The 26,697-nt window shown below is 38.3% G+C and overlaps 1 protein-coding gene across 6 annotated transcripts in view; it reads right to left on the bottom strand.

Moving 5' to 3' along the window:
- Positions 1–26,697, bottom strand: part of ROBO1 (roundabout guidance receptor 1) — a 713,456-nt gene that overhangs the window by 345,660 nt on the left and 341,099 nt on the right. For 4 of the 6 annotated variants that reach the window (XM_027692614.1, XM_027692617.1, XM_027692616.1 and 1 more), the window contains exon 3: positions 25,411–25,494. The exons of the other annotated variants lie outside the window; for them this stretch is intronic. In XM_027692614.1, the coding sequence (XP_027548415.1) occupies positions 25,411–25,494 (84 nt within the window). The remainder of the gene's footprint in view (positions 1–25,410; positions 25,495–26,697) is intronic. 6 annotated transcript variants of the gene reach the window in all.

Raw genomic sequence — 26,697 nt, 5'->3', positions numbered from 1 at the left:
GCTTTAAAAGTGTCGTGCTGATTACCACTTCCAAAGAAGATTGCATTTCTACTAGTGATGAGCTCTGCTTCGTTGCCTCTGTCAAAAATGAACCCTTGCATTGTTAATGCTCTCTCTCACAGGTTTTAAAACACATAAAAGGGCTTATGAAGTTTGTCAAAAATATGACTAAGATTATTTAAGTGGTAGTTTTGGTTGGTATAAGATCTAGTAAGCTTAACCTAAATAGCACCGATGCAGGTGTTGATGATGTAATTTTGCAGTTTTCTAAAAGATTGTGGTCTGAGACAACTGTGACTGACGTCAACAGATAATTTATCAGCGAATTTTCAGTCCAGCCCAGAAAACTCTTTCCAAATGAGCAAGATACTCAAGTGTATGAATGAATTCATTTTATTTGCATGATTGAAGCTGTACATGGGAATTGGTCTTTTGGTGAACTGGGCCTTCAGCTGTCAAATTTTCTGACTAGTCACATTTTCAGAACTTCAGCACAAAATCCATTTATCCGTACGCAAATTAAGATTATTCAGACGCTCACAGCTATGCACCTACATAACTTGCAATGACAGTGCCCATGATTTTTGGACTTCTTAGGTTTGAATCTACCCTTCACCCTTTCAAATTACAGGGCATCTGCCTCTTAACTAGAGGCTTAATGCTAAGCAGTGTCAATGGAATAACATTAAAATGCAGCATTTCAACACTAATTTATACCTTGTATCTGTAAGTCATTTTCATGAGTAGCATTAAGTGAATTTTATAAAGCAGGTGTAGCATTCATGGCTAGATTATGTCTTCTGGGTCAATTTGAAGGAAGAATTTGCCAGAGAACAATTGGCTATGACATACAGAGAACGAGGAAGGATTTGTGATGAAGCATAAAATAGGTCAGTAACAAAATAGACATTTTTTTCTTACTTTTAAATAAAATAAAAAACCCAAACAAACAAAACCAACAAAAAACCCCCCATCCCAACTTGCTTCCATGGACTTACTAAAGCTTTTTCAGAAGACACATTTTATGGCATGGAAGAGAAGAGAAAAACTGCTTAGTTTCTCAGTAGTCCATATCTGACCAAGATTGTTATCAAGACTTCCAAAGTGAGAAGAAGACATTATGAAATGATGCCCTAAAAAGCTGTCTGAGGTGTTTTATGAACAGTTTTATGAACAGTTATGATTCTTTCTCTACCGAGTTTCCAACCTTTGAGACAACTAAATATGAATAGCAACGGGGGAAGAAAAAATCATTACAAACAGAATTACCATGAGGTCTCTTTGCCACAATATGTTTCTGGTTGCCTCAACCACATTGTTGTAATATGTGAAAATCTCTAGCACTTATATTTTTCAACAGGGTTTCCATAAGAGGCAAAATTTGAATGCTCATCCTACAAATATGGGAAAGCAAAGCAATCTCTTAACAAAGATTGATCAAATTGAAGTGATCTTATTTTCTACTACAGTTAGGTGTCTCTGCACACATAGACCTGATTTGCTTTCATTTTCACATCAAATCAGGTAAAACTACATATACTAGAGCATCAGTGAAAAACAGCTTAAACATAGTCAAAATGCAATTTTTTGACTAAAATTTTCATGGTTTCAATAAGAAGCTAGAGAATTCTTCTAGAGACAGATAGTTTCCTTTAAAAATACATGAAAACACAATCTCGTTTAAAATAATGTTGCAAGAAAATTTCAGCCTAATCAGAAATAGATATGCATAAATGTTCAGAAAATAATCTGGTTTTGGACATATCTAACAGTCAAAGTTTAAAAAATTTCCAAGTTTCCAAGCCCTATATTTCCAAAATTTAGGGTTGTTATTAAATTCTATAGCCAGCTCACTAACACTGAAACACTCACATCAGAACAATCAAGCCTATACACACCTAATGAATGGTTTTGGGGAAACTACTTTTTATTAACTGTTCTAAGCCAAAAATTGTATCTCAGTCACAATAGGGGGGTTCAGATCTAATTTCCCTAGAATATAGCACCCATCTACATGGAATCATTGGAAATGTTAAATGTCAGAACCTGCCCTAAGGTTTTATCTTCTGGGACCTACCCAAATGGAGACACAGACTCTTCTCCTGATCTGTTTTGGCCAGCTGTTTTCAGAGTTTCAGATTAAGATACAGGAAAACCAAATGAATAGATGACCTCATGAGATTTCTACTCCTTAGTGTAGGAGCCTACTAAGAGCAGTTTATGTTTCCCAGCTGTCAAAGTCATAAAGAAAGCATTGCATTAACTAATTTAATATAAACAAGTACCTCTAGACTCCATTGACTTGGCTAACATCAAGTTTGCATTTAAAGATCTTCCAAAAAACCAAAAAATCCGAGTTTATTTTCCAAAAATATGTGTGCAATGATTCCACAAATTATAAGCTTTACAGAAAGCATTTAACATTTCTTTCCAGAATGTATCTGTTTTTAATTAGCTGAATGTGATAATGGAACTTTGTCAGTTTTCAGGTTTCTAGCATTTAAACCAAATATTTTAGTTCACAAGGATGGGAGTTGCTCTGTGGGATAGTTCTGTGGCAGGTGGCAGCCTGCTTTCTTTCAACACACACCACGCATGCATTCATTAAAAAAAAAAAAAAAAGAAAAAAGAGAAAGCACTGAATAAATTCCAATTTGGCATGATTATGTGATGTGTGGCCTTGTGTGCATGGAAACTCTCACCTATTGGCACTTGCAATTTTAGTATCATGTAATTAAATTGATTTTTTTGTCAAGTCAGTTTTAAACTATGTCTTTGAGGTAAAAGGCCAGTGCATTAATCCACCGTGGTATTTATTATTTAAATACTAATCAAGAGGTCAATTAATGTTTTCATTGCTTTTGCAAATGAGTAATGGAGTACTGCTCAGAGCTCTTGGGAGAGTCTACTGTTAAATAGGAATCCAATTTCATTCCTTCTTTTCAAAGGGCCCTAAATGTATTTATTATGCAGCTCTTACCTTCTATGTAAGTGACTGGAGTGTTTCACTTGAGCTCTAATCCCTATACTGCACATCCAAAACCCCAAGCTTCTCAAATATTCTAGGATTCTAGTTCCATTTTTCAAGTCCATATCTATTTTGCTGTAAAAGGGTGGGATGAATATAAAGCTGATTTAATTAGAAGAATGAAAGTGTCTCTCTGTGCCAGGCATGAACTAGGAAGTTCCTATTTGATTCATATTATCTACAATATTGAACAGAAGAGGAATGAGGTTGGCAAGGGATGATTAGCCCCTTTCTTAATAGAAAGCCCCTTTGTTAATGGAAAGTCCCTTTGCTAAAATTGATTATTGTGTACGGAAAAAGAAGTTTTGATATACACATTCCTGAGTTTACTAAACACCTATATAAGCTCTATTTCCCCTCCACATTAGGGATAACGTTATTTCATGAATTTTGTGTTCAAGACAGACTTCCAGTTCCGTTATCTTGTGGGAGCCAGGCTTGAACAGCTACTTCATCATATAGTGAAACTCCAAACTGCTATAGAGCGATCATGGTGCAATGTACTTCTCCTCATGGTTATCTCAAGGTTTTACAATTATAAACTGTAAAAGTCTTTTGGCCTAAAAGCATGCTGGCTATCTCAGCTAGGAGCAGAGAGCCCAGATCTCAGCATAGGAGAGGATGGGTTCAAGATCTTCATCCCAGGACAACCTTGCTCACTGTCTCTATGGCATCTGTTGCTTTTCTCTCTCTTTCCTCTGTTCTCTTGTGCAAAGTGGAAAAATCAGATAGAGAGGTAGACACTTATATCAGGTTCTGTGAAGAATATCTTGAACTTTTTAAAAAGTGTTACTTAATTTCTTCCTGCTACTGCATTTGGTAACAGCTAAAATCTGATTTCATTATTGCGTCTGATGTTATACAAGCAAGGAAGAGCTGTAGACATGGCCTAGAACCTCTTAAATTCTTCAAATCCATTCTTCAAGTTAGGTCTCTAATATTAATGCTGACTAATTAGGCACTTAGACTAGATTTTTTTATGTAAATGAGTAACCATAAGCAATTGCAAGCAAAATTTGTTTCTCTAACATTTTAGTGATCAAAACTAGTTTTGAAAATCCCAGACAATACAGTTTAGAAGCCATCACTACTATACTGACAAATAAATCAAACCCAGAAATATATATGTACAAGTGAGAGTTTAGGAAGAACTTTTAAAAATTTCAGCCCCTCAGTATATAAGATTTAGCCCAGCAGAGAGAAGAGTAGAATCCAACGTGACCATTAAAAAAGAAATGGGAAAAAGACATGTACCCTTAAAAACTGGGAACATGACTGAGCTCTGCACTTATACTAAAAGAAGACAGAAAATTCCCTTCATGTACTTGGTGTAAAACAAGGCCTTCTACTTAAGTCAAGTTGCAGACTTTCTGCCTCTTTTTTGACCTTGCTCATCCAGTCCCCATCTCTGATGTATGAAGTGTGAAGCGAGGTGCTGAAATGCAAATGGGACTGCAAACGAGGATCACGGATGTGCATGTGCTGCTGGGACCTTCAAAGAGGCTCTAAAAACAAATCTACCACGGAAATCCAGCATTACTGCTCCTCATCAAGACAGGCGTGTGCTCCAGGCAATCAAGTAGGTTGTCTATTGCTTAGCAGAGGTAGCTAATGGGCAGTTCTTCACATCCACTTGAAAAAGAGTGCTTACTAATAGGATTTTCTGTCCTCATATAAGGGATGCAGCTTCTTCACTGGGCAACTGACTTTTTTTTTTTTTATCTGACTTGTATCTGGAACTTAAGCTTTGCAGTCTAGGGTCCTGCTGCCAGGGCTTATTTCCTTTTATTGGCTCCTGCTCCATTCTCAGACTACAGCAATGCAAAAGAATTGAATTGAGAATTTTTTTATTGCTAATATGTTTTTCACAGTTTTTCGACTTCATATTCAAAGTTTTCTTCTCACAGGAAAAGAAAATCATGTTTAGTTTATGTTACAGTAAGACCCAAAAGCTTACTTTGAGCCAAGTGCAATATGATGCTCTTAAAAAGGCAATTTTGACATTACTCCTAACAGTTCCATTTCTGAGTGTGCTGGATGCTTGGCCAAGATACAGTCTCACAAATGAGGTTCAGAGTATGACTACTGCTAATTAGAAGCTGTTAACAACTGAAGAGAATCATGTGGTACCAATGCTTCAATCGATATAGAGAGGAGGGCTTCCTACATGATGAGAGGTTACTCACAGGGTTGCACTGGTTCCCAAAGTAAGTCTATTGTTGTTGGCAGCCATGCTGTAGGGACAAAGATCTTATCAGCTGTGTGCAGGCACTGAGCCATGCTGACAGATGGCTTCTCTTGTGGGTAGAGCGTGTGTGTTGTATGCAATATGTTAGGGCAGTGATGCCCCCTTAGGACAAGAGAAGTGTCTTCCTTACCTTGATTTCCCCCACTGCCATTACTGATTCAGTTCTGAAGCCAGTGCATTTTAAGAACCTGCTCATAGAGAGATTTCTAGTATTCCCGGACTTGGCAGAGAGCTTGAGAGGTAAAAAGAGTAACAACGACAATCCCATCACCACCTTTCATCCTTCAGCTAGAAAAATCCAGTGGGATGAGCCAAAATTTTTTGGTAGGCCTGCCAAGGTTTGTAAATATGTCAAGAAGAGGAGGAAACACTGTGACAGTCCCTGCAACTTGAATGAAAACCACATGTGGACAATTGACTCCCTGGTGCTTTCAAGTGAGAGAGCTTTCCGTGTAAGCACCACTGCACTGTGGCAAAGCAGTTCTGTATCCTGGAGGTATTTAAGCTACATATACTTATTTCCCAGTAAGAAACAGGACTTTACTGAAAGCTTTCCTGGGATGCATCAGACACAGCATTGCCAGCTGGCTGAGGGAGGTGTCCCGCTCTGCTCCGCACTGGTGTGGCCTCACTCTGAGTCCTGTGTGCAGTTTTGGGCACCACAGCACAAGGAAGATATAAAGATATAAAGCAACTGCAAAGTCTCCAAAGGAGGGTAATGAAGACGGTGAAGGGTCTGGAGGGAAAGCTGTATGAGGAGCAGCTGAGGTCACTTGGTCTGTTCAGCTGGAGGAGATTGAGGGGAGACTTCTTTGCAGTTACAACTTCCTCGTGAGGGGAAGAGAAGGGTCAAGTACTTCCTCGTGAGGGGAAGAGAAGGGTCAGGTACTGACTGATCTCTTCTCTCTGGTGACCAGTGACAGGACCTGAAGGAATGGCCTGAAGCTGTGTCAAAGGAGGTTTTGGTTGGATATTAGGAAAAGATTCTTCACCCAGAGGATGGTTGGGCACTGGAACAGGCTCCTCAAGGAAGTGGTCACATCACCAAGAAGCATTTGGATAATGCTCTCTGGTACATGATGTGATTCCTGGGGCTGTCTCGTGCAGGGGCAGGAGTTAGAATTTGATCATCCTAATGGGCCCCTTCCAACTCAGGATATTCTATGATTCTATGATTACTCTTGACATTTTTTCTATTTACTTGCTTCACAGCAGAGAGTAACATAATGCTTCTGGAAAAAAAAAAAATTAAGTACCAAAAACTGAGAATGGGAAAGTTATTTTCCTTAGAGCGGTGATAATTTTAGCTTTTTTTTGCAAATTATGTAGTAATTGCCTGAGTATCATTGGCCATGAATAATACATGACAGCACATGGCATGAGAACAAATGGCTTCCTGAACAACCAGATCAGTGAAGTCTGGCTTCCCAAGGATTTTTTTCCTGCCTCCTCTCCCAGCATTCACATTGGCACAATTTGGTGCTCACTCTCCTTGTGATCTCTACGTTGTCCACAGTGTAAGGCCCTATCACCAGTTCTCCCACAGTCCTCCTTACACATCGTAATAGCTCACTCCTGTCTTCCATTGACCCTCTAGGAGATTTTGGCTGGCCAAGAGTCCATCCGTGCTTGTTAGGCACCCTGCACCTGCAAATCTGTTCTTTTGTCAAGCAGTCCAAACTGAATGGGACCTGCCTTTTGGAGAAAAAACAGGATTTCCTCCTCTGTCAAATTTAGTTGACATTCGAATGTTAAAAACAAGACTGTGATCACAGACGCTCTTTTAGTGTAAAAATGCAGACAAATAAAGACTGCTTTTCCCCTTAAATCTAAAATATTTTTATTATTTTTATGTATTACCCTACCTTTGAAGCAACTCTGCATTCACTTTTTGCTTTGCTACTTAATGTCTTCTTAAAGATTTTTTTGAGTCTAAAATGTCTGATTATTATAGTTTATGTTCTATACAGAAGTAGCCCTGACCCTCTTCCTTTGCTTTTCCACAGAGATTTACTAGTAAAGGCTGAAGTGCATAACAGTGTTAGGGAGGTCTCATGATTTCCAGTATGTTATGCTTCTGAACATTTATTCTGTTTTTATTATTTAACTGTGCTTTCTAAACGAACTGTCTGTCATTTAACAAAATGTAATGTACCTTTAATAAATATTATCCTTTCATATTTACTCCAATATGCAACCTTTGCAACCATCATTTAAAAAAGCCATCTGAGGCTTTTCCTTCGGAAGTATGAATATAAGAGGCTCTTTCCTATTCAGTTGGAATTATACAGATCATAAATTCAAGAAAAAATGGAAACCACTGTAATCGAATTAAATCATGAAACACAACCTTTTTATGAACCCTTGTAATTCATTGCTTGTGGAGCTCATTTTTATTTAACCAGAACCCAAGAGACAGTATTCCAGAGCCAGAATGTAAAGATCCTTACTGTATACCTTGCTATGAACATGATATTGTATAAAAAAACATCATTAGATTGCCAGTAGCTTGTTGAAGTCAATAAGGACAGGAGACTATTCCTGAGGTTTGTTTCACTTGAGAAACTTATTCTTGATTTCTATTGATTCATTCTGATGTATGGTAGCAATATCAGGAAATGTTCTATTCTCTAAATGCCGAAAACAAAGGTGATTTGGGAAACTTCATGTATTTGCCTTACCATTTTTAGTGATTATCTATGAAAACATTGTCTAATATTTTTAATATAAGTAGCCAGGCATTCTCCATTCACTGTAACACTTTCAACCTGAATATAAATCCATTAATTCTGACATACAAAGAAAAAATATTAATTTCATCATTGATTTCTGTTTAGGTTTACAGATCATCAATGGAAATGTATTTCTGTAATGCACTCATCTGTGAAAGTCTACATGTTTTAATATACGGCTTCATTTGTTTTGTGTTTTGGACAAATAGTGTCTGCACCTATCTTGCAGAAAAGAGGATATATGAAAATGAACTACTCTAAAACCTTATTCATCTTACACAGAGGTTATTTATCCAAGTATTTATAATTTGTCTTTCATATTTCTATTCTTTTTTGTAACAAAAGCCTGTATTTTAGGAGAAGAAATCTTATTGAATCTAAGGCAAAAATGTTACAGTTGACCAATTGGTGGGCATTCATTCCTCTCTACTCTCAGAGGTTGCTAGAGCTGTAGAAAACTGGTAACTGCAGAGTAAATGAGATGTTCACCCCTTGAGTAAGACAATTAGTTACTCTTATATCTCCACACCTATCTCAGTAGAATTCCTATTGATTTAAATCCAGATAGATTTATTTCCACTAGTTTTGATATAGAATATATTTGAAGAAGGGGTGTGGAGTTAGGCAGAGGTCAAATCCACAACTATATGGAATTCTAGGCATGGATCCATATAAATCTTTGTAAGGCTTAATCCTTCCTTTGAGCAGTACTGAGTAAAGGACTGGTAATCAAAGGCAATAGCCCCTGAATTACTGCCACCTTGGAACTGAACCACATCTCCACAAACAATTGTGAATTCATTTGTAACTCTATAGGTTGGAATAATTAATATAAATGGGACCACAGCATTTAGTAACGTGCATGCAATATTTTAGTATGGAATAATTCAAGACAGCAGTTGGCAAAGATCAACAGGCCCAATTTAACTAAATTTATCCATGCCAAAGGGGGGTCCTTAATGAGATTTGGATCCTATGTGATTAACTTTTGCCTAAATAATGCTTCATCTACTGTCATTTCATACAAATCATAATGATTTCTCAAAGACAGAAAAAAATACATCCCTGTGTTCAGCACCCTATTTTTTCAACTGCCTGGTAAAAAAAGAAAGCCCCAGGAATTTTATTGAGAAATCCTTGTATTCTTACTTTCTAAGTGGTAGCTAATAATACAATCCCTTCAATACTCCACTCACTTGAATGCAATGAAAATCTCTAGGGAGATCATTTAAGAAAATTAATGCTATGGAGCTACTACATAAAATTCAGAATATTCTGAATAGCTTTTTGAAAGAGATTTTTGATATAAATTGGGCATTACAGTAAAATCTCTTCAGTGAATTAGAATTTTCCATCATATCACACTGAGAGCCATACAGTGTAGAACAAAAGGGCAGTATGCTTGATTTGGTAGCCATGAGGAACTTCTGTCAATAAATCAGAAGTTGACTGATCACAACACATATACCAGGTACCTTTGGGGAACATAAAGCTGTGAAATGTAGTTAGAGTGTAGCAGTACAGTTAATTTCTACTATTTTAGTATTATATTCCCAGGCTTTCATTAGGCAATCATTCTTTAAAGGGAATTTAATTGTTTCAAATCCCTTCTGATTCTCGCCTGTATGTGAAAGGACACATTGAAAATACAAACAACTTCAGAATGTCACAAAGTTGCTGCTTACTGCTTTTATTCTGTGGCACCTTTTTGGCTTTTCATTTGAATATTTTGTTCGAATGTGTAGTTTCTCTGCCAGAGGAGGTTGAGTTAAAGTACATTTAAAATTGGTACTTGTGTTGGCCATAGGTACTTTAAATTAGAAAAAACATACATGGGAAATAATTATAGAGGTATTGATTGTAGAGGTATTGAAGACATGCTGGCCTAATTTTTTGCATCCTTAGGTTTTGCTAAAGCACTGAAAGATTATCTTCAGTGTGACTATTTTATGCATGGGTCTGTTTATTGTATTTAAAATAAAGACTAATTAAAATACTTTATTTACTAAATGATATTAAATTAATGCATGTCATATTGTTTCATGTAAATTTTTATATATTGATAAATAATAATTAGCCCTTTCACTTAACAACTCTGATAATAAAATGTAGAAATTTTACCATCTCAACACCATAGATAACATATTTAGTCTTCACTAAGATATTTTTATGAATGCTCTAAGTCAAAGAATTCATTGGTTTGGAAGAGAAAATTAGGTGGGTTATTGTTTTAATTTATTAGTTAATGTTAATATTAATATGATAGACTAAAAGACTTAATTTTAAAGAAAATGTATGCTCTATGGAGATTTTTTTTTTCATTAATGCCAGGAAAGTAGTTTGCTGTGCCAACGGCAGCATATTTTAGGTAGGTCTATTAATCTAATATCCTTGCCAGAATAAAGAAGAAAATGTGTAAAAAAAGTAAAATACAGGAAAGGATCTACTACTAGATGTATCAGAGTAAGATTTCATTTCCCAAAAGAAGGTTATATTTTCTATTTCTCTGAAAAACTATTTAAATGAGGTCTCATTAGCCTCAGTGGCTGGTGCTCAAGGTGTGCTGCTAGGTTTGCTAACCTTTTGATTAAATCCCTGGAGGTCTCTGACCTAATTCTTCTGTGCTGACCATCTAAAATATGTTCTGATGCATACTGTTGTTAGGGTAGTCCCAGAAACAGTATAATTAGTGAGCCTTAAGCTATTTAGAGTTGAAAAGGGAAGAAACCATTCATATGGAAACTCACACCCTTGGTGTCTCTCCAAACGGAATCAACAATCATCAGTGCAACCCTGGGAGCTTTTAATATAAGCTTGCCAGATTAATTTTCTATTTAACTCTCTTTCGGGTTTGCTTAACAAATATTGAAGTTTACCAATAAAAGAAATTATGTAGACAGAGCAGAATCAGATGCTATTAATAATTGTACAAAGGAAGGACATGAGAAGTTGTAATTGTCAGCAATTTTTCAAGTGTAATTTTTATTTAACTGTATTGGGAACAAAAGATGTTCAAATGCTATTAAAATATTTAAGTTTGGGTAGGTTTTGCATATATTAGAAAGAAGTAGTCACCTCTGGCTAAATAAAAAGGAAGTTCCTCTGTGCTTTGTTTTGATCAATATCACTGAATGTGACAAACAATGCAGGTCAAGCTGTGGCTTCTCCATCAGTCCCATTTATAGAATCATAGAGGGCTTGGGTTTGAAGGCACCTTAAGGATTACCTAGTTTCAAACCCCTGCCATGGGCATGGATGCCGTTCACTAAACCAGGTTGCTCAAAGCCCCATCCAACCTGGCCTTGAACACTTCCAGGGTGGAAGCATCCACAATTTCTCTGGACAATCTGTCTGTTATAGGGCAGTGCGTTCCTTATCCTGACCTAAGAGCCCAAGAAACAGATCGAGGCTGGGAGTTGTCACTTAGCTGAGACCAGTTACCCCCTTTATCTGCTGCAGCATATTTTGTGCTGGTCCTATTCTCCTCTCTCTTGTATTTGTTACTAATGGAGCTCCTTCTGAATGAGGAATGAGGGCTGGTAGGGATGTTGGGGGAAGGCATCCCAACAGCAGGAAAAGCAAGAGGGTAAGTGTGTTGTTCCAGCCCTCCCCCATTACCTTGTGTTGGACAAAGACCCTGGGTCGAGAGCAAGGGTACAGACACAGGACTTACACACTTACTGGCTGCATTTCTGGGTCTCTACCCCAAAATACAGAATCTCTGAGCTTAGAGACCGTGGTGTGGTGATGCATGTGTGTTAGAAGGTGCTTGAGGAGAAGGAAATAACCCCAGTGCCTTATCTGCTCATCACTCCTTCCCACCTCTCCTACTCTACATACACGGGGACACGTAGAGAAGACCTTTTCTATGACTGCAGTAGTACACCTGGCAAGGGGACACGGGAGAACACGAAAATTGATTGTGTCCCTTTATGCCTCAGGAGGAAAGTTGAGGATGGGCAACTCTCTGGCTAAATAAACCCTTAAACCAGGAAATGTGCAGTGCTATTTTTAAAGAAAGACATAAATACATTCAAATCAGAAGGCTGCGTACGATATTTGTCACGTCATGACTCTTAGTAGCCTATAACCAACTAATTACTCTTCTACAGAATACAGAGAAGTGCAGGAAACATTCAAACTGTTCCAGTCCTCCTCAGTTTCACTCCCAGACTTTCATTTTCCTTCTGTTTTCCTTCCATCCTTCTTCCTTGTAGTGACACTAAGAAGCCAAACTCACTGACTCAGCAGGAAACACTAACTAAATCATTTGTAAGGAGCTCTTTTGCAGAGAAAAGATTGGCAAATCACTTGAGCTCTTGTAACTCTCCATTGTTGTTCCATTACAGCAGAAGAGACAAGTGGCCAGTGAGTATTTGCAGTGCTTCCCTCACTGATTTCTATGTAACACTTAACTACAGATAAGATTCCACTTATATGGAAATTTCATTTATTCCAAACTACTCCTTATTTCACAAGAGAGGCTCGACGTAATCCAAGTTCTTGACATGACTCTGTACTGTATGCATATGTTTGGATCAAGTGGTTTCAGAAGAATCCAGAATAAATTTTTATTCCACTGTTCTCATCTAGTAAAAGGTGAAAAAACCCCACTGAGTCTGAGATACAAAAGAGCAAATTCGAAAGAGGATCTTATCAATTTATTAAAAAAGCTTCTTATAAGAGGAAGACTTTAACCATACTGATAAAAGACATATGTAAAATCCACTTTTTCTATTATTTGTGTACTCTAACATAGTTCTGGAAAAGTATATTGTTTACCCCTAAGGGAAAAGACAAATAAATAAGCAAATCAAAAAATATAATCAAGAAATGCTCCATACCTCACAGGACTGGACTCTTTACTATCTTGGTAGGGGAAAGAAGGAAACTACATTTCAATAGCTGCTAGAGGACTTAATGTCCTATATTGTTCCAGTTGGACTTGTGCTCTTAACTAAGCATTTAGCAATTGTTTTAAAATCTTCCCATAGACAGTATTTACTGAATCCATTGCTTGCTGACATAAACTGACTGTAGTCGGATGGGCATTGGATCAGTCTTACCGTGAACAGATGTGTTGTGGCAACAGGGAAATTAATATAGGCAGCAAGAGATTGTAGTGAATCATAATTTCTCATTATATTTGGTTCAAGCTGTGTCCTGACGGATGTAAAACACTTCCCAGCACTGCTCTGCCCTGCCAACACCACTGCAGAGCCTATCCCGGGGACACAGCTTTAGGAATGCTAACTCAGCCATTTCAAACTGCATCACTTTGATACATTTGTCTGCCTAAAAACAGCCACCCCCACTTTGTTCAGGCTGCCAAAATAAATGTGTCATGACGCTTTTTCTTTATCTCAGTTCAGCTTTTGGACAGCAGACTTGAAGAGCATCTGCAGCTACAAAAAGAGCTTAACCTTAACACAAGGACACTTTCCAACCAAGGAAGAAGAAAAGTCATAAAGGTGCCATCTGGGTATTACAAAAGAATTAATTATTCAGATTTTAAAATTAGATGTGTTCACTCTTCAGAGAACTTTTAGAGACCTATATAAGAAATAGATCTCAGTAAGTTTATTCTTTCTAGGTATTATATTTACTGTCATGTGGGTTTAAAAAAAATAAATCATCTATTCTGTCTATTCTGTTCTCTTCTGAGACTCTACTCTCTTGATAATATTTGTAGCTGTCTTGGTTTGGATCAATATTCAGCAAGTTGGCAAGCCCAGAAACACAGAGAAAGTAGCCTGAAACACTTGTGTGTACACCTGTGAATAAGCCTATAATTGACTTATATTGAATTTAGATATAAATTAATTGGTTTATAAAGAACATAAACAATAGAAGCATATTCTAACACACCTGTATGGCAAAAGCACATTGAATAAAGTTCTTATATTACAGGATCACAGACTGGTTGAGGTTGGTAGGGACATGTGGAGGTAATTTTGTCCAGGTCCCTTGCTCAAGCAGGGCCACCTATAGCTGGTTTTCCAGGACCATGTCCAGGTGGCTTTTGATTATCTCCAAAATGCGAGTCCACAAAGTGCCTGGGAAGCCTGTGCCAGTTTTCAGTCATCCTTGCAGCAAAAAAGTGTCTCCTAACGTTCAGAGGGAACCTCTTGTGTTTCAATTTGTGTCCATTGCCTCTGGTTCTGCCACTGGGCACCACTAAAAGAGCCTGGCTCTGTCCTCCTTTCACACTCTCTTTTAGTAATTTGTACACACTGATGAGATCCCCACATATTATTGCAAACTTTAGTGAACTTTTGAGTTATACTGTCTATTCTTAATAAGCTAAAAAAGTGGCTCTCTATGCTGATGTGAGGCCTGGATTATGACTCCCCATCTGTTAGCTATGTGCTACATGTAATCTCATCTGGAAAGCACACCTCTTTTACCTAAACAAACATTTCCTCTGAATGTTCCTCACTTCATTAAAAATTCTTCTCCCTTTGGGATGGTTATGCTGTTTGCCTGGCTAGTATGCCCTTCAAAGATCTTGAATTTTAAAGAATTTCCATCAGGAACTGTCTGGAATCAAAACATTGTGATTACTCAGATCTTTACTTTTTTCCTCCAAATCTTCACCACATTCTTGCAAAGCCCCTCAAATACATGTGTGTGTGTATATATAAAATGCTAAGTGTGACAGTCATATCAGCTCTATTTTTAAATTTTGGGTTTTTTAAGACAGGGTTATTTAGTTTCTCATTGCATACTATCTGATTGTTGTATGTCCTGGATACAATTTTATTATTGAATTCTTAACAAACCCAGAAGCATGCATCTAAATTTCGAATAAAAATCCAGTTAACTCATGGGTGATACTGTAAGTTCAAGAACTGAAAATCATTAGAGTGCATACTGTGCAACAATATTCACAGTATTCCCACAAATTTCTCCAGTATCTTTCCCAAATACACTGTCTATTTGATCCATCTTATAATGGTCTGGAAGGTATAATTAAACAGCTAAAATTTCAAAGGAAAAAATAGCCCCAAAGTCATTTTCTGCCTCCTGTGACGCACTAATGTGATGTTCATTAAAAAGGGTCTCTAAACTCTGTGTAGCATTTGAACACTACACAGTAGTTTTTCCAAGCTTTTCTCCCCCCCCCGACTTCTATGCTAAATTTGCCATTTGAGGTTTTGTAACAAATCCAGAACACTAACTTTATAATCACTTGATCAGTAAGTTTGTGATCCCTTCGACCTTCTTTTCCCTTTGTCTTATGATTCCTGACAAAATTTACTGCAACATTATCCATTTGGTTTTAAGAAAAAGTTAAAGAAAAATAATCTACATTTCAAATTATGAAAGGCCTCATTACACACCAGAGCACAAGTAAAAAAAATATACTGAAATTGAAGCAAATTATACTTTGCTATCCAAAAATTTAAATCTACTGAAAAACAATTTGGTTTTCCTTGGACGGTACTTATTCCTAACAGAAAGAGCAGAATCTTGTATTTGGGTTTACACTAATCCAGAAAGAAGATAGAGGAATTTATTCTGCTAAAGATTAGACAGAAATAAATGCACAAAATAGTTCTTGCAGAGGGTTTTTTTTTTTTGAGTAGATAAGTTATGAGTGTGAATGGCCTGGTTATTCCATTTCAAGCTTAGCCAAACTGCAACACTCCTTTTTCTGATGGATATTCAGAAATTAGCCATAAAAACAGGAAAATTAATTTAATTAAAAAAAAAAAGAAAAGAGGAGGATGAAGCAACTGGAATTGTTACTGGAAGTATTACTTCACATGAACCTTCTGATGGAAATAAAAGGAGGAGTCTAAGAAGAGGCAGAAAATCTAGTAAAAATGCTACTGATTTGGAAGAGATGATTTCAAAATATTCATAGTTAGACAAACATGGTTCTGTTTATATTTAGGAGTGCAAATTAATTTTGGATTTTCTGCAATAAAGAAAGTAGCAATGAGTTTTTGTAGTATTTTTCTCACTGCCTTTTAGGAAGGATTAGACCAAAACCCTATAAATAATATATTCTCCAGTAAATTGTGCCACAGAAAAACATCTCCTTTCTTATACAAGGGTCACTGAAAATCAATACAGTTCCCTATAAAAAGCTCTCTACAATGTTTTAACACTTCTGGGTGATGGTTCAACTTGTTACGGTTTATGGACAAGCAACATACAGGAATCACATACACGCACAAAGCGCTGGAAATAAATGGCTGGTAGCACTTCCAGAGGGATCTGATAAAAATAACTGTGGATCTTCTGATAGATGTTAATGTATGAAGCTGTGATGCTGGGACAAGAGTTGCAATTATAAACAGTGCAAACGAGGGAGGTCAGTTTTGATGGGAAATCCTCCACTGAGAGATCCTTTGTGTTTTTAGACTTCCATGTATTGGGTTCACCACTGTCTCCCACGAGATTCCTGTATCCAAGTAGGGACATTATGGTCTGGATGGGTGAACCACCACATGAGTAGAAATTTTATGCTACATTACCTTGAAAGTTAAGGGGTGATGGGCTGCAGTCTACCCAGAGGAGAACAACAAGAAGAGGGACCTCCAGGTCTACCTTGGGACCTGGCCTGCCCTCCTTATCAGTCCCCTGGAGAAGATGAGGGAGGGCACTCTCCTCATGCTCACAGGCAAAACCAAACTGGGGGAACCGGTTCACCTGGACAGAGCCAGGTTGGCTGGAGGAATGGGCCAACAGGAACATAATGAAATTTAACAAGGACAAATGAAAAGTCCTGCTGTGGGAAGGAAGGAAGGAAGAACCCCTTGCATCCACGCAGGCTGGGAGCAGCTCTGCTGGGAAGGCCCTGGGGCTGTGGGTCAGCAGCAAGATGAGCATGAGCCAGCAGCCTGCCCTGGCAGCTGGGATGGCCAGCAGCATCCTGAGCTGTGTGGATACACAGGTAGTACATCAAGGAGAGGGATTATACACCTCTACTCAGCACTCACCTGGAGTACTGCACCCAGGTTTGTGCCTCCCAGTACAGGAAAGTCATTGATAAACTGAGATGAGTTCAACAGAGGGTCATGCAGGATGGTCAGGGCTGGAGCACTTGCACGGGAGGCTGAGGAGCCAGGGCTTGCTCAGCCTGGGGAAGAGGCAGTGACAGGGGGACTGACAGGGAGGTCACTGAGGAGGTGGAGACATGCTCTTCATAGTGGTCCATCTCAGGGCAAGAAACAACAAGCTTAAGTCAAAGCAAAAGAGGTTCAGACTGAGTAGGAGAATCTTTTTTCCCTATGAGGACAGGCAGGCAGTGGAGCAGGTTATCCAGAGGTGACAGGTCTGTCCTTGGAAGTTTTCAAGACCTAAGTGGATCAAGCCCTCAGCAGCCTGGTCTGACCTCATATCTGACCCTGCTTCTTCAGCAAGCTGGACTAGAGACCTCCAATCATTGCTTCCAACCTGAATTAGCCTGTAAATCTGTGATCCTACATGGTAATTATTTTGAAAAATTATCAGCAATGCTAATACCTAAATTATAGAAAATACATTTCAACATTTTTATTTTTCAGTGCTACTCAAGAAAGTGAATTATTGTAGACACAATAAATGAATGTTGTCAGCTATACAGTGCATTTCGCAGCTATGTATTTAATGTAACTGTGTGCATTACTAAGTTCCTGCTTCTTTAAATAAAACAATTTGCCAGGCTAAAACCAAAGACTCACTTGTGTAACATACCCTGATGAAGATGGGGGGTGATCTCCTCTTACCTTGCTCATCCTGTGATAATCCATAATCTTTTGACCTACTGGCAGAAATTTGCACTTCTGAACATCTTCACAAATTGCTTTGCATACTTAATTCACTGAACTGACAGCACTGTCTGAGGGTAATTTGCTCTGTCTTTGCTCTTGCTAGGAGGCCCTCAGCAGAAAACCTCTCATCAACTCCAGGGGTTCCTGTCTGTGACAGCCCAAATGGAAAAGAGAGAGTATAAAATGCTGCAAATGCATTTTGTTTTGATTTTACTTGTCTCACGATTAATTAGGAACACGCGAACTCAAGATTAAAATGCTCATCCTGGGGAATCAAATCTAGCATGAATGGCCTCTCATAGCCTATCACAAATTTAAATCTTTGGAGAAGAGATTTCAAAGTTCTGCCTGAAAACTTCTCTAGAACCTGCTGCTGTATAACATTCTAAATTTCTATCCTAAATCCTCTACCCCAGAGCCCATTTTATAACTGCTTAATCTATTGTCAATATGAATAAAAGCTTAGAATCATCCATTATAAAAGCACACATTTTGAGCATTGTTTGAAGATAGGCTATTTGTCAATAACTGAATTTCTTCAAGCTGAATAGTCAACACACTCTGTAGGTAACTTTTGTCTTCTATTAGTTCTCTAAAAAAAAGAAGGCTGACAACAAATGGCAGTCCCATCTCCCTTTCATTCAGGCCTCTGTCAAAATAAGCTTTCTATTCCCTGATTATTTTAATAGTCCTATCCTGCACCTTCTCAAGTTCAAATTCATCTTCCTGAAATATGGTTGTTTAGAACAATTCTCAGCTATATAGGGGCATTTACTACTACTAAAGTAATTGTTAGACAAAGTCTTCACACAATATTGTGGCTTTTTTTTCCCTTTTTTCTTGGGGGGGAATGGGTGTCATTGTGAATTGGTCTGATGGCTACAAGAAAACTCACTAACCAAGCTGAGAAACTTGGGATGTTTCCATTGCTTCCTGTTTTAATAAAAGCTCTGCTGTGAAGTATAACATATTAACTGCAGGAGGAGATTTTCTATGAACTTTTTCATAGAAAATGACGGTGCAAGATTTATGTAAAGTGGGAGCTCCAATATTGCTTCTATAAGTTTTACTTAAATTATTATTGCCTGAACATCACTATCATTGACAAGCAATTCTATTGACTGGCGTCATATTTACATCTATATTTTAATACATATTAAGAACAAATCCTCAGTATTTGTGTCAGAAGAATGCTTGCAAAGAGAAGCACAAAACTGAAAGGACCTTTCTGACAGTTTAGATTGACATGGGGAACAGAGAGATTGCTGATAGACAGGAGCAGGGGATTTTTTTTTTCTCTTTCTTTCTTCTTTTTTAAATAAGCATAACAGTATCCATCTGTTCCTGGATTTAGAGTGCAGATGTACTCTAAGAAGTAACTTTGTAAAATTGGTATCATGGGGCTCTTTGTTCATTCTCCCAGTGACTCAAGAGCGCACTTGCTCAGATGGTAAGTTTTAAAAAAGAGAAAGGCTAGGGAAAAAGGTCTTAACTGCAAGCTTTGCATGTATCCAGAGATGTAAAAGTCAAGCTGAAGTCTACTGTGTATTACCACTAGCAACAAGGATTCTGTAACTTCAAATAAATTAATGTGGCTGCTCTTCTGATCTAGTGATTTGTTAAGCTCTGTCAGATGTCTCTTGGTTTTGCTGTGCAAACAAGTGTTTGTTTTGCTCTACAGGTTGTTGGCATGATGAACTCAATGCAATATAAGACACGCCAATAGTTTACCCAGGATTCTTGTATGGAAATAAGGTATTTGTGGGTTTTTGAGATCTCTAGCTACCTGCTTCGCATTGGAAATGACAGCCTGCTCCAAATCAAAGACATCCACACTCTGCAACCTCAATCTTCATCCAATACTTTTTGCACCCTGTTAGCCAAACTGCTTTTTGTCATGTGCTTTTCCCCAATATTGCTCATTCTTTCTAACTAATCCTTAAAAAACAGATGGTAATTTAGAAGAAATAGCAAATTTTCTTTCCAACATTCTTGTCATCCTGTTGCATATTATAGCTTTTTCTCCTCTCTCCTCTTCCTCTCAGCCACAAAATTTGTAAGCACATTTACTATCCTTACTAATCTTAAAAGAAAAAAATAAAAATACTTCATTTCTCACCGTGTAAGTATTAGTGTAGATTTTTACCTTTGATGCCAAAGAAGTATTTTCTTGAATGTGTTTTCTGAACTACCAGTTTTCAAAACAAGCACTTCATAGTGCATAGCATAACCTGTGTAAAATTACTGGGTTTAAGGAAGAAATGTCTCAGAAATGGCCATGAAATGAAGAGAGATTTCCTCTTGATATCTTGAAATGCTCACTGAAGGCAAGCTGTTCTATTTGACATGGGACAAGCAGTGATCCACTACAAACAATTCTCCTGATCACAAAGGAGACATAGTAGTAAAAAACATAGTAGTAAAAAAGAAAGGTAATGTGAGAAAAAGGGAGGGGATCCCCTATCATAGAAAAGAACACCACCACAATATTTTCATTATTAAAATCAGGGCCGAAAAAATTGAAGACTAACTTCAGCTCACAGATGGGAACCACAGGATTTCTTTGCATGCTGGAAGAGTCATTTGAGAAAACTAGGGGGAAAAAAAAAGTATTTGGAAATATCCCTTTAAAAAGTCATGAATCTACTTAATGAGGAGTGGTGATCCTTGCCTGCAAATGTTTGAATATAGAGTGTTAATTTAACAAGCCATCATTCTGGTCTCTGTAGCACAAGTGATACTCTGTGATCTGTTAAATGATCCCCAATATTTATGTCACAGTTGATTTAACAGGAAATGTGCTACTTCCTGGGATATCATGCATGCACACACTTCAATAGCACAGCACAATGCAATCTTAGAGATTACTCTGCAGCCATTGATTATGTGGAAAATAACTGAGGCTCATACTTAACACTTACTGCCCTTGCACTGTTTTGGGGAGGAAAAAAAGAGGCCCATTAGCTAAGAGTGAACATTTACTTTACTATTCAGGCTGGCAAACCACACGTGAAATCTGATGTGGAAATATTAATTACTTTAGTATTTTCCTGAAAATCTGCTCTAACAGGTAAATATTAAACAGAAAAGTATGCTTAGTAGCTTCAGTCAAGACAGTTTTATCCTATGATCTTCTTCAGGTTTCCTCACTCTGCGCTACAGGGTTGTGGCTCTCAAAGCTTCTTCAGCACTAGGGGACATCACTCAACACATCATCTGCTCCATTTGGCAACTAACCACAAGCTTTTCTCTTGGAAACCAGGATTTTATTTAAGGTTCTTCCTTCTATAACGTTTTTTGCCAAATTCTACATCTTCTGAGTTCCTCCAGTGTCTTAACTAGGATGATTTTCCATATTCCTCCTCTGATATACAGTGGGAACTCTTAGATTTTTTCCTCACTTCCCTTCTTTCTCTGTTTGCCTCTATACTTTTCTCCAGGACATAGATTAAAAAAAATGGGTAATTTTAGGGCTTCTTTACCCTCTGAAATAACTATCTAAACAATAGGCTTGGTCTGACATCTCCACAGCCTAAACCTGACAAAGAACTGAATTCCTACTTGCATCTTCCATTCCACTGCTTTCCTTTGCCTTTACTTTTTTTTTTTTGTATTCTCAGGTGCACATTTCTGTCATATGATTCTCATTTGAACACGTATATCTAAACTGATGGAGAGGTGGAATTACTTGCAATTGTTTTTAGGTATCTATAGTACTTCTGGTCATCTAAAGTCCCTTTAAAGTTTTAGAAAGAGAAACAAGCATAGTTATGCATCACTTCAGGAAACTGCTTTGGATGTCTTCCTTAGGACAAAGTAAATACAACACAAAGTGTCTAAATCATCAGCTTTTATCATTGTGATTTAGCCTTTTCTTTATGTACATAGTTAAGAAAGTTATTTAGATTTTTGCTATTACACATATTAACTATGCAATTATTTTCTGTTCTAGCCTTGACACTGTGAATGGTCTTTTGTGAAGATGTAGAAGAGGAAATCTTTCTGGATCATTTCTTTAAACTGACAGAGCTACAGTTAAAAGTTCTTGTGATTTTTTTAACCCTAAATCCTTTGACGGATCAATCCAGCTACAGATGTAGCTGGATTAAGCATGTTTAAAATGATGCCTACGTGGTCACATCAGACCTCATATGTTTTTTTTGTTCTTAGAATTTCTCAGGTATTAAATATGCAAGAGAAACCCATCCTATAAACTCCTTCAGTTTAATATCAGTCATGCATATGGAACAATCCTCAGTGGCTGAGCTTCCTTTCTTGGTTTGTTATTTATTCAGTCTCTATTTATGTCTATTACAAATACTCCTTGAAAGTGATCATCTTTAATATAGATGCATATAAAGCCTCTCCAGTTGGATCTACAGTTAATAAATACTAATAATTATTTTGATAATAAGACCCTGATGATTTAGAAAAAGTGCAACATCTATAAGATGCCAGTTTACTACATTGATTAGGGGAATAAAAAAAAATAATCTAGAGTTCAGTCCTACAACATAATAAGAATCATGAAAAGTCAATTAGAAGTTCATCCTTTTCCTGTAATAGAAGTCTTGAAATTTGTCAACAACTTCAAACTTGAAACAGTTTGGTTTAACATTTGCTCCTTCCCCCCTTGAAATCGATGTGTTTACTGTTTGCTACAAGGTTACTTCTCAATTTAAGGGCTCATATCCGCAACAGAGACAACAAAACTGAATGGGATAGTCAAAATTCTCCTGATTTAGGAGAATAAATAATTCTGATAAAGTGGGCTTTAGGAGAACACACTGAAACACTCTCAACAAGTCACATACGTCCACTTAAGAACAGTATGAAACTGCTGCATATATTCACCATGAAAAACATATACGGAAAGAAAGAGATGTAGGAAAAAATTATAGTCTTTAATCCTGAGACTTCCCATACAAGTACATGCTCTGCTTATATACCTCACAGATTAACTTCTATGGAACTGGAAGGAAGATGTACCCTACATCACTGCTCTCAGTATGAGTAACAATGTATGATCATACAGTATGACAGCAGTTATGAGCTTGTTTGGGTTTTATCCATTCAGACACCACCTGAAGATAAACACACAATTAAAAAGTAAACTGCTGTTTATTTTTGCCCGTGGGAACAGACATCCTGGAAATAATCTGAGTGATTTTAGGAATGAATCAGAGAATTTTTTGTACAAAAAATCTCCTGGAATGGCTTTCCATTTGGAGAAAGGAATTCTATAGGTAGGAGAGAAGACAAAAGTAATCTAAGAATACTTCTGTAAAATCCAGGAATTCCCTATTAGGCCCATAATTAGAAAAAAATGTAACTTTACCTAAAAGATTGTATTACAATTAATGTTATTTCTAAACAACCTTACTGATTATTACAGAAACCTACTGGACTAATTTTAATAAATACCACATGGCTTTTCCATATAAACTAAGGTATACACACATAGTGCTGCTGATTACTGTTACGTAGTGGAGAAAAAATACCGGATCATTAAATCTTTATACATGAAGAACTTGGTCGTTCCTTCATTCAGTGCTCATTCAAATAGAGGCACAAAATCTCCAATTAAACAAAACCAGCCATCCTCTAGGTTTTAATTTTTATTCAGCTTGTGTTTCCCTCTAACTTGATCCTGACTTTCGTGTTTGCTTGGAAAACGCCTATTAAAATATGGCCTAGAGTTAAGAACCGGAGCCTCTGGGGGACTACTAGACCAGGTTTGATTTTGTCAGCCCTCTCAAATGACCCCATTAGTCTCTGAGAGGCAGGTTAAACAGCTGCAACACCCCGCAGAGGCCTTTCTTGGGATGCAGTGCCCAGATGCTCACACGCACCTTGATGAGGGTGAAGGATCCTCATGGGCGGACACATGCAGAAGGGTCTGTGCTCTGCTCGGGTTATCCTCCCACGTCCCCATGCTCAGAGGGGAGTTACTGTCTTAAACATTGCCTTATATGCCTTAAAAATGGCCCTGCAAGGGGAGTGTGGGGGGGAAATGACAAAATCTCTGTTGTGGAGCAGCACTGCCTGCAGCCCCTGCACCCTCTGCCTACCATTGCCCACCCGGTGCACTTGCCACGGGAGTTCCTGCGCCAAGCCTCCAGCCCTGCTCCGAAACACAGGAAAAAATTGGGAAGTCTCCCTCTAAAATCTTAGTCCACATTGTTCTTGTGGCTCAGGGTGCTTTTGGAGGGCGCATGGAGGGTCCCCTGTCCTGCCTGGTGGGCAGGTGTAAGGCTGTTGGGTGCGGGGATCTACCAGCTGAGGACCAGACGCAAGCCAGGAAGGAATGGGCGAGGGGGCTGGAGGGGAACTGATTGCTCATCTCTAGGTAAAACTAAGCCACTTTATTAACAAAGGAATGACTTGTGGTCCCAAGTAAATTAGTGGCTGTTAAAAACACAAGACCTAGGGATCGTGACTCCCAGCTCTGTTTCCTGAGAGCAAAAATCTGACTTACAATGAATCAAAAAAGCATTCTTTAAGTTATATTCTGTCAATATGATGACCCCATATGCATCAGTGGACGTGCATGTGCCAAACTTGGAGAGTGGAGGAGAGAATTTAGAAAAAAAATTAATAGGAATATTCAGAAGGTAGAAGAGTCTAAATAATCCACATGCAGCAGAGTTCGTGCTATGTTTTCCTAAGAAAGCATCTTGACTGAGGGGAAATTTGTATTGCTTTGCTTTTTTACCTTTTCAGAAAAAACCCCCAGTATTTTAAACTGGAATAGAATTATGTGTCAAGGTTTTAAACCACATGCAGAGATGATTGTGAGAGGCAGGTGATGAAAGCTGCAATCATTCTAAGTGGCATATAAGAGACCTAAAGTTTTATGAATAGACAAGAAATTGCTCCCTCTCTCTTACACCTGCCAATCCTCTTCTTGTACCCTGTAAGACTGTCTTAGTTATGAATATCTGATTCACCCTGGACCTCCAGCAGTTCATGAACACCCAGGACTCTGCAGCTGAGCCCAGGCTGTGATCAGTAGCGTGACTCCTGGAGCTGGGTAACATTTCAGTCTGCAGAGGAATTACAGAATCGGGTCCCTCAGAGATCACTGCTGCAACACTCCGTATGGTGCTGCTTATCTGTGGCTTTTCTTATTTGGCCTAGAGACACATTTCTCTAGTTTATGCAAAGCAGAAGTCAACGAAACAGATTTTTATCCAATCACAGTTAAGTCTCACTTGGATTTTCTTTCCTGCTGCAATATATTTTACTTTTGTTTACAACAGAAACAAAACAAATAAACACATGGAAAAATCCCTGTGGTCTTTGGAAAAAATTCTCTGAGAAGATATATTGCCTCATGCACTAATATATACAGTTCAAACGAAAATAATGGGTGCATTGTTTCAACAAGAGAAATTTACTTTAAACATTTAAATAATTGAAAAGTACTGACACACACAAGGACAGTCATCTTGGTTAGTTAAAAGGCACAGTAATATTTTCCAACAATATTAACAATGTTGAACTTCTAGGGTGATGGTGAAAGATAGCCAGCTAGCAAAGATGATTAAAGAAACGTGTACAGGTGGTAATGGCAGATGTAAGGTGGAAAGTGTCAGAAGTAGGCAGTCAGGAATATTTTGGAAAGGTGCACTCTACCTGTGTAGCCCAGCGAATTGTCGCCATTATCAGAGGTGGGGAGTGGTGTCCCGCTGTCGTTCCCCCTCTCTAGGTCTTCGGAGTCTGTCGGAAACAACACCAGAGCTGCTGATGGGGTCACAGGAGTAACAGTAGTTGCCATTTTGATCACAACACGTCCAGACACAATTAAATCCACACATGACAGCAAGAGCCACAGTGCCAGCGCACGGCACACCTCGTCCTTCCCCCGCCTGCGTGGGGGAGCCCAGGGAAAGGCGTCCGGGAGCATCGCCCGGGGGTCCCCAAAATGCTGCCCTGCCGTCCCCCTCTGCCCACTCCAAGTGTCCCTCTGCACCCCGGCAGGCACAGTGGCCACCCTGCTCACCAGCCAGCGCAGGCTGCGGGGAGCATATGGGGCCGGGCGGGCAGGGGAGCTGAATGCTAGCATTGCTAATTTTCCACCTTATTGTTAATCAAAGCTATTGACTGTGATCACTCCCCATCATCGCTTCATCTCCTGGCAATTACAGACTCAGGGGACTTCACCTCTTTGTGGGGAGGAGGCGGGGGGGGGGGGGGCTGTGTCTTGGCAAGCAGAAGGGGGGCTGCTCTACCTCTCTTTGGGGAGATGGGGCAGGGGAAAGGGGTAGAGCCCCTCCGTGAAAAGGCAACAGTTTAGCTGCATAAGGAGCAAGATGCATTTTCTCACTTCAAAGGTGATTGCAAGGAAACACTTCATTTTAATGTCACACAGAAAAACAACAACAAAAAAAAAGGGAAGGCAGTTGGTCAGCTAAACACATAAATGAACACGTTTTAAGACCCCAAGATAAACTGCTGATCAAAACACCACAAAGCACCCCGAAGATAACTCATAATAATGAACTAAATCATTTGAAGCAAAAAAAAAAAAATCCCACTTGCTCTGAAAACAAAACAACACAACCCAAAGGAATTTGTCGTCAACATGACTACATATTTTTGCTTTTAATGTAAAACTGTTTATTAAACTTAAATCCTATTTTATTTACTTTTGATAGTGCACTGTCCAACAGATAATACCTAAAAAGAAACATTAACATTTTGTTCAGAAAGAAACTGCAAGAAGCAAATCTCTTTGCAATGATATCACTATCACAACAATAGGCTGCTTATTTCCTTTTTCTCTGTTGACAGGTGTCAGATAATTTATTAATTATTGTAAAGACCTTGAATAGGAAAGATACGTTTTGCTCTCCCACACAGACATATTCTGGACTTCTGTAATGACTGAAAGGAACTGTTCCTTTACAACAAAATCCACAT

The sequence above is a fragment of the Neopelma chrysocephalum genome, unplaced genomic scaffold (assembly GCF_003984885.1).
Source record: "Neopelma chrysocephalum unplaced genomic scaffold, ASM398488v2 Primary Assembly neopelma1_87, whole genome shotgun sequence".
Taxonomy (NCBI): Eukaryota; Metazoa; Chordata; class Aves; order Passeriformes; family Pipridae; genus Neopelma; species Neopelma chrysocephalum.
This window is presented reverse-complemented; position numbering and strand designations above follow the sequence as displayed.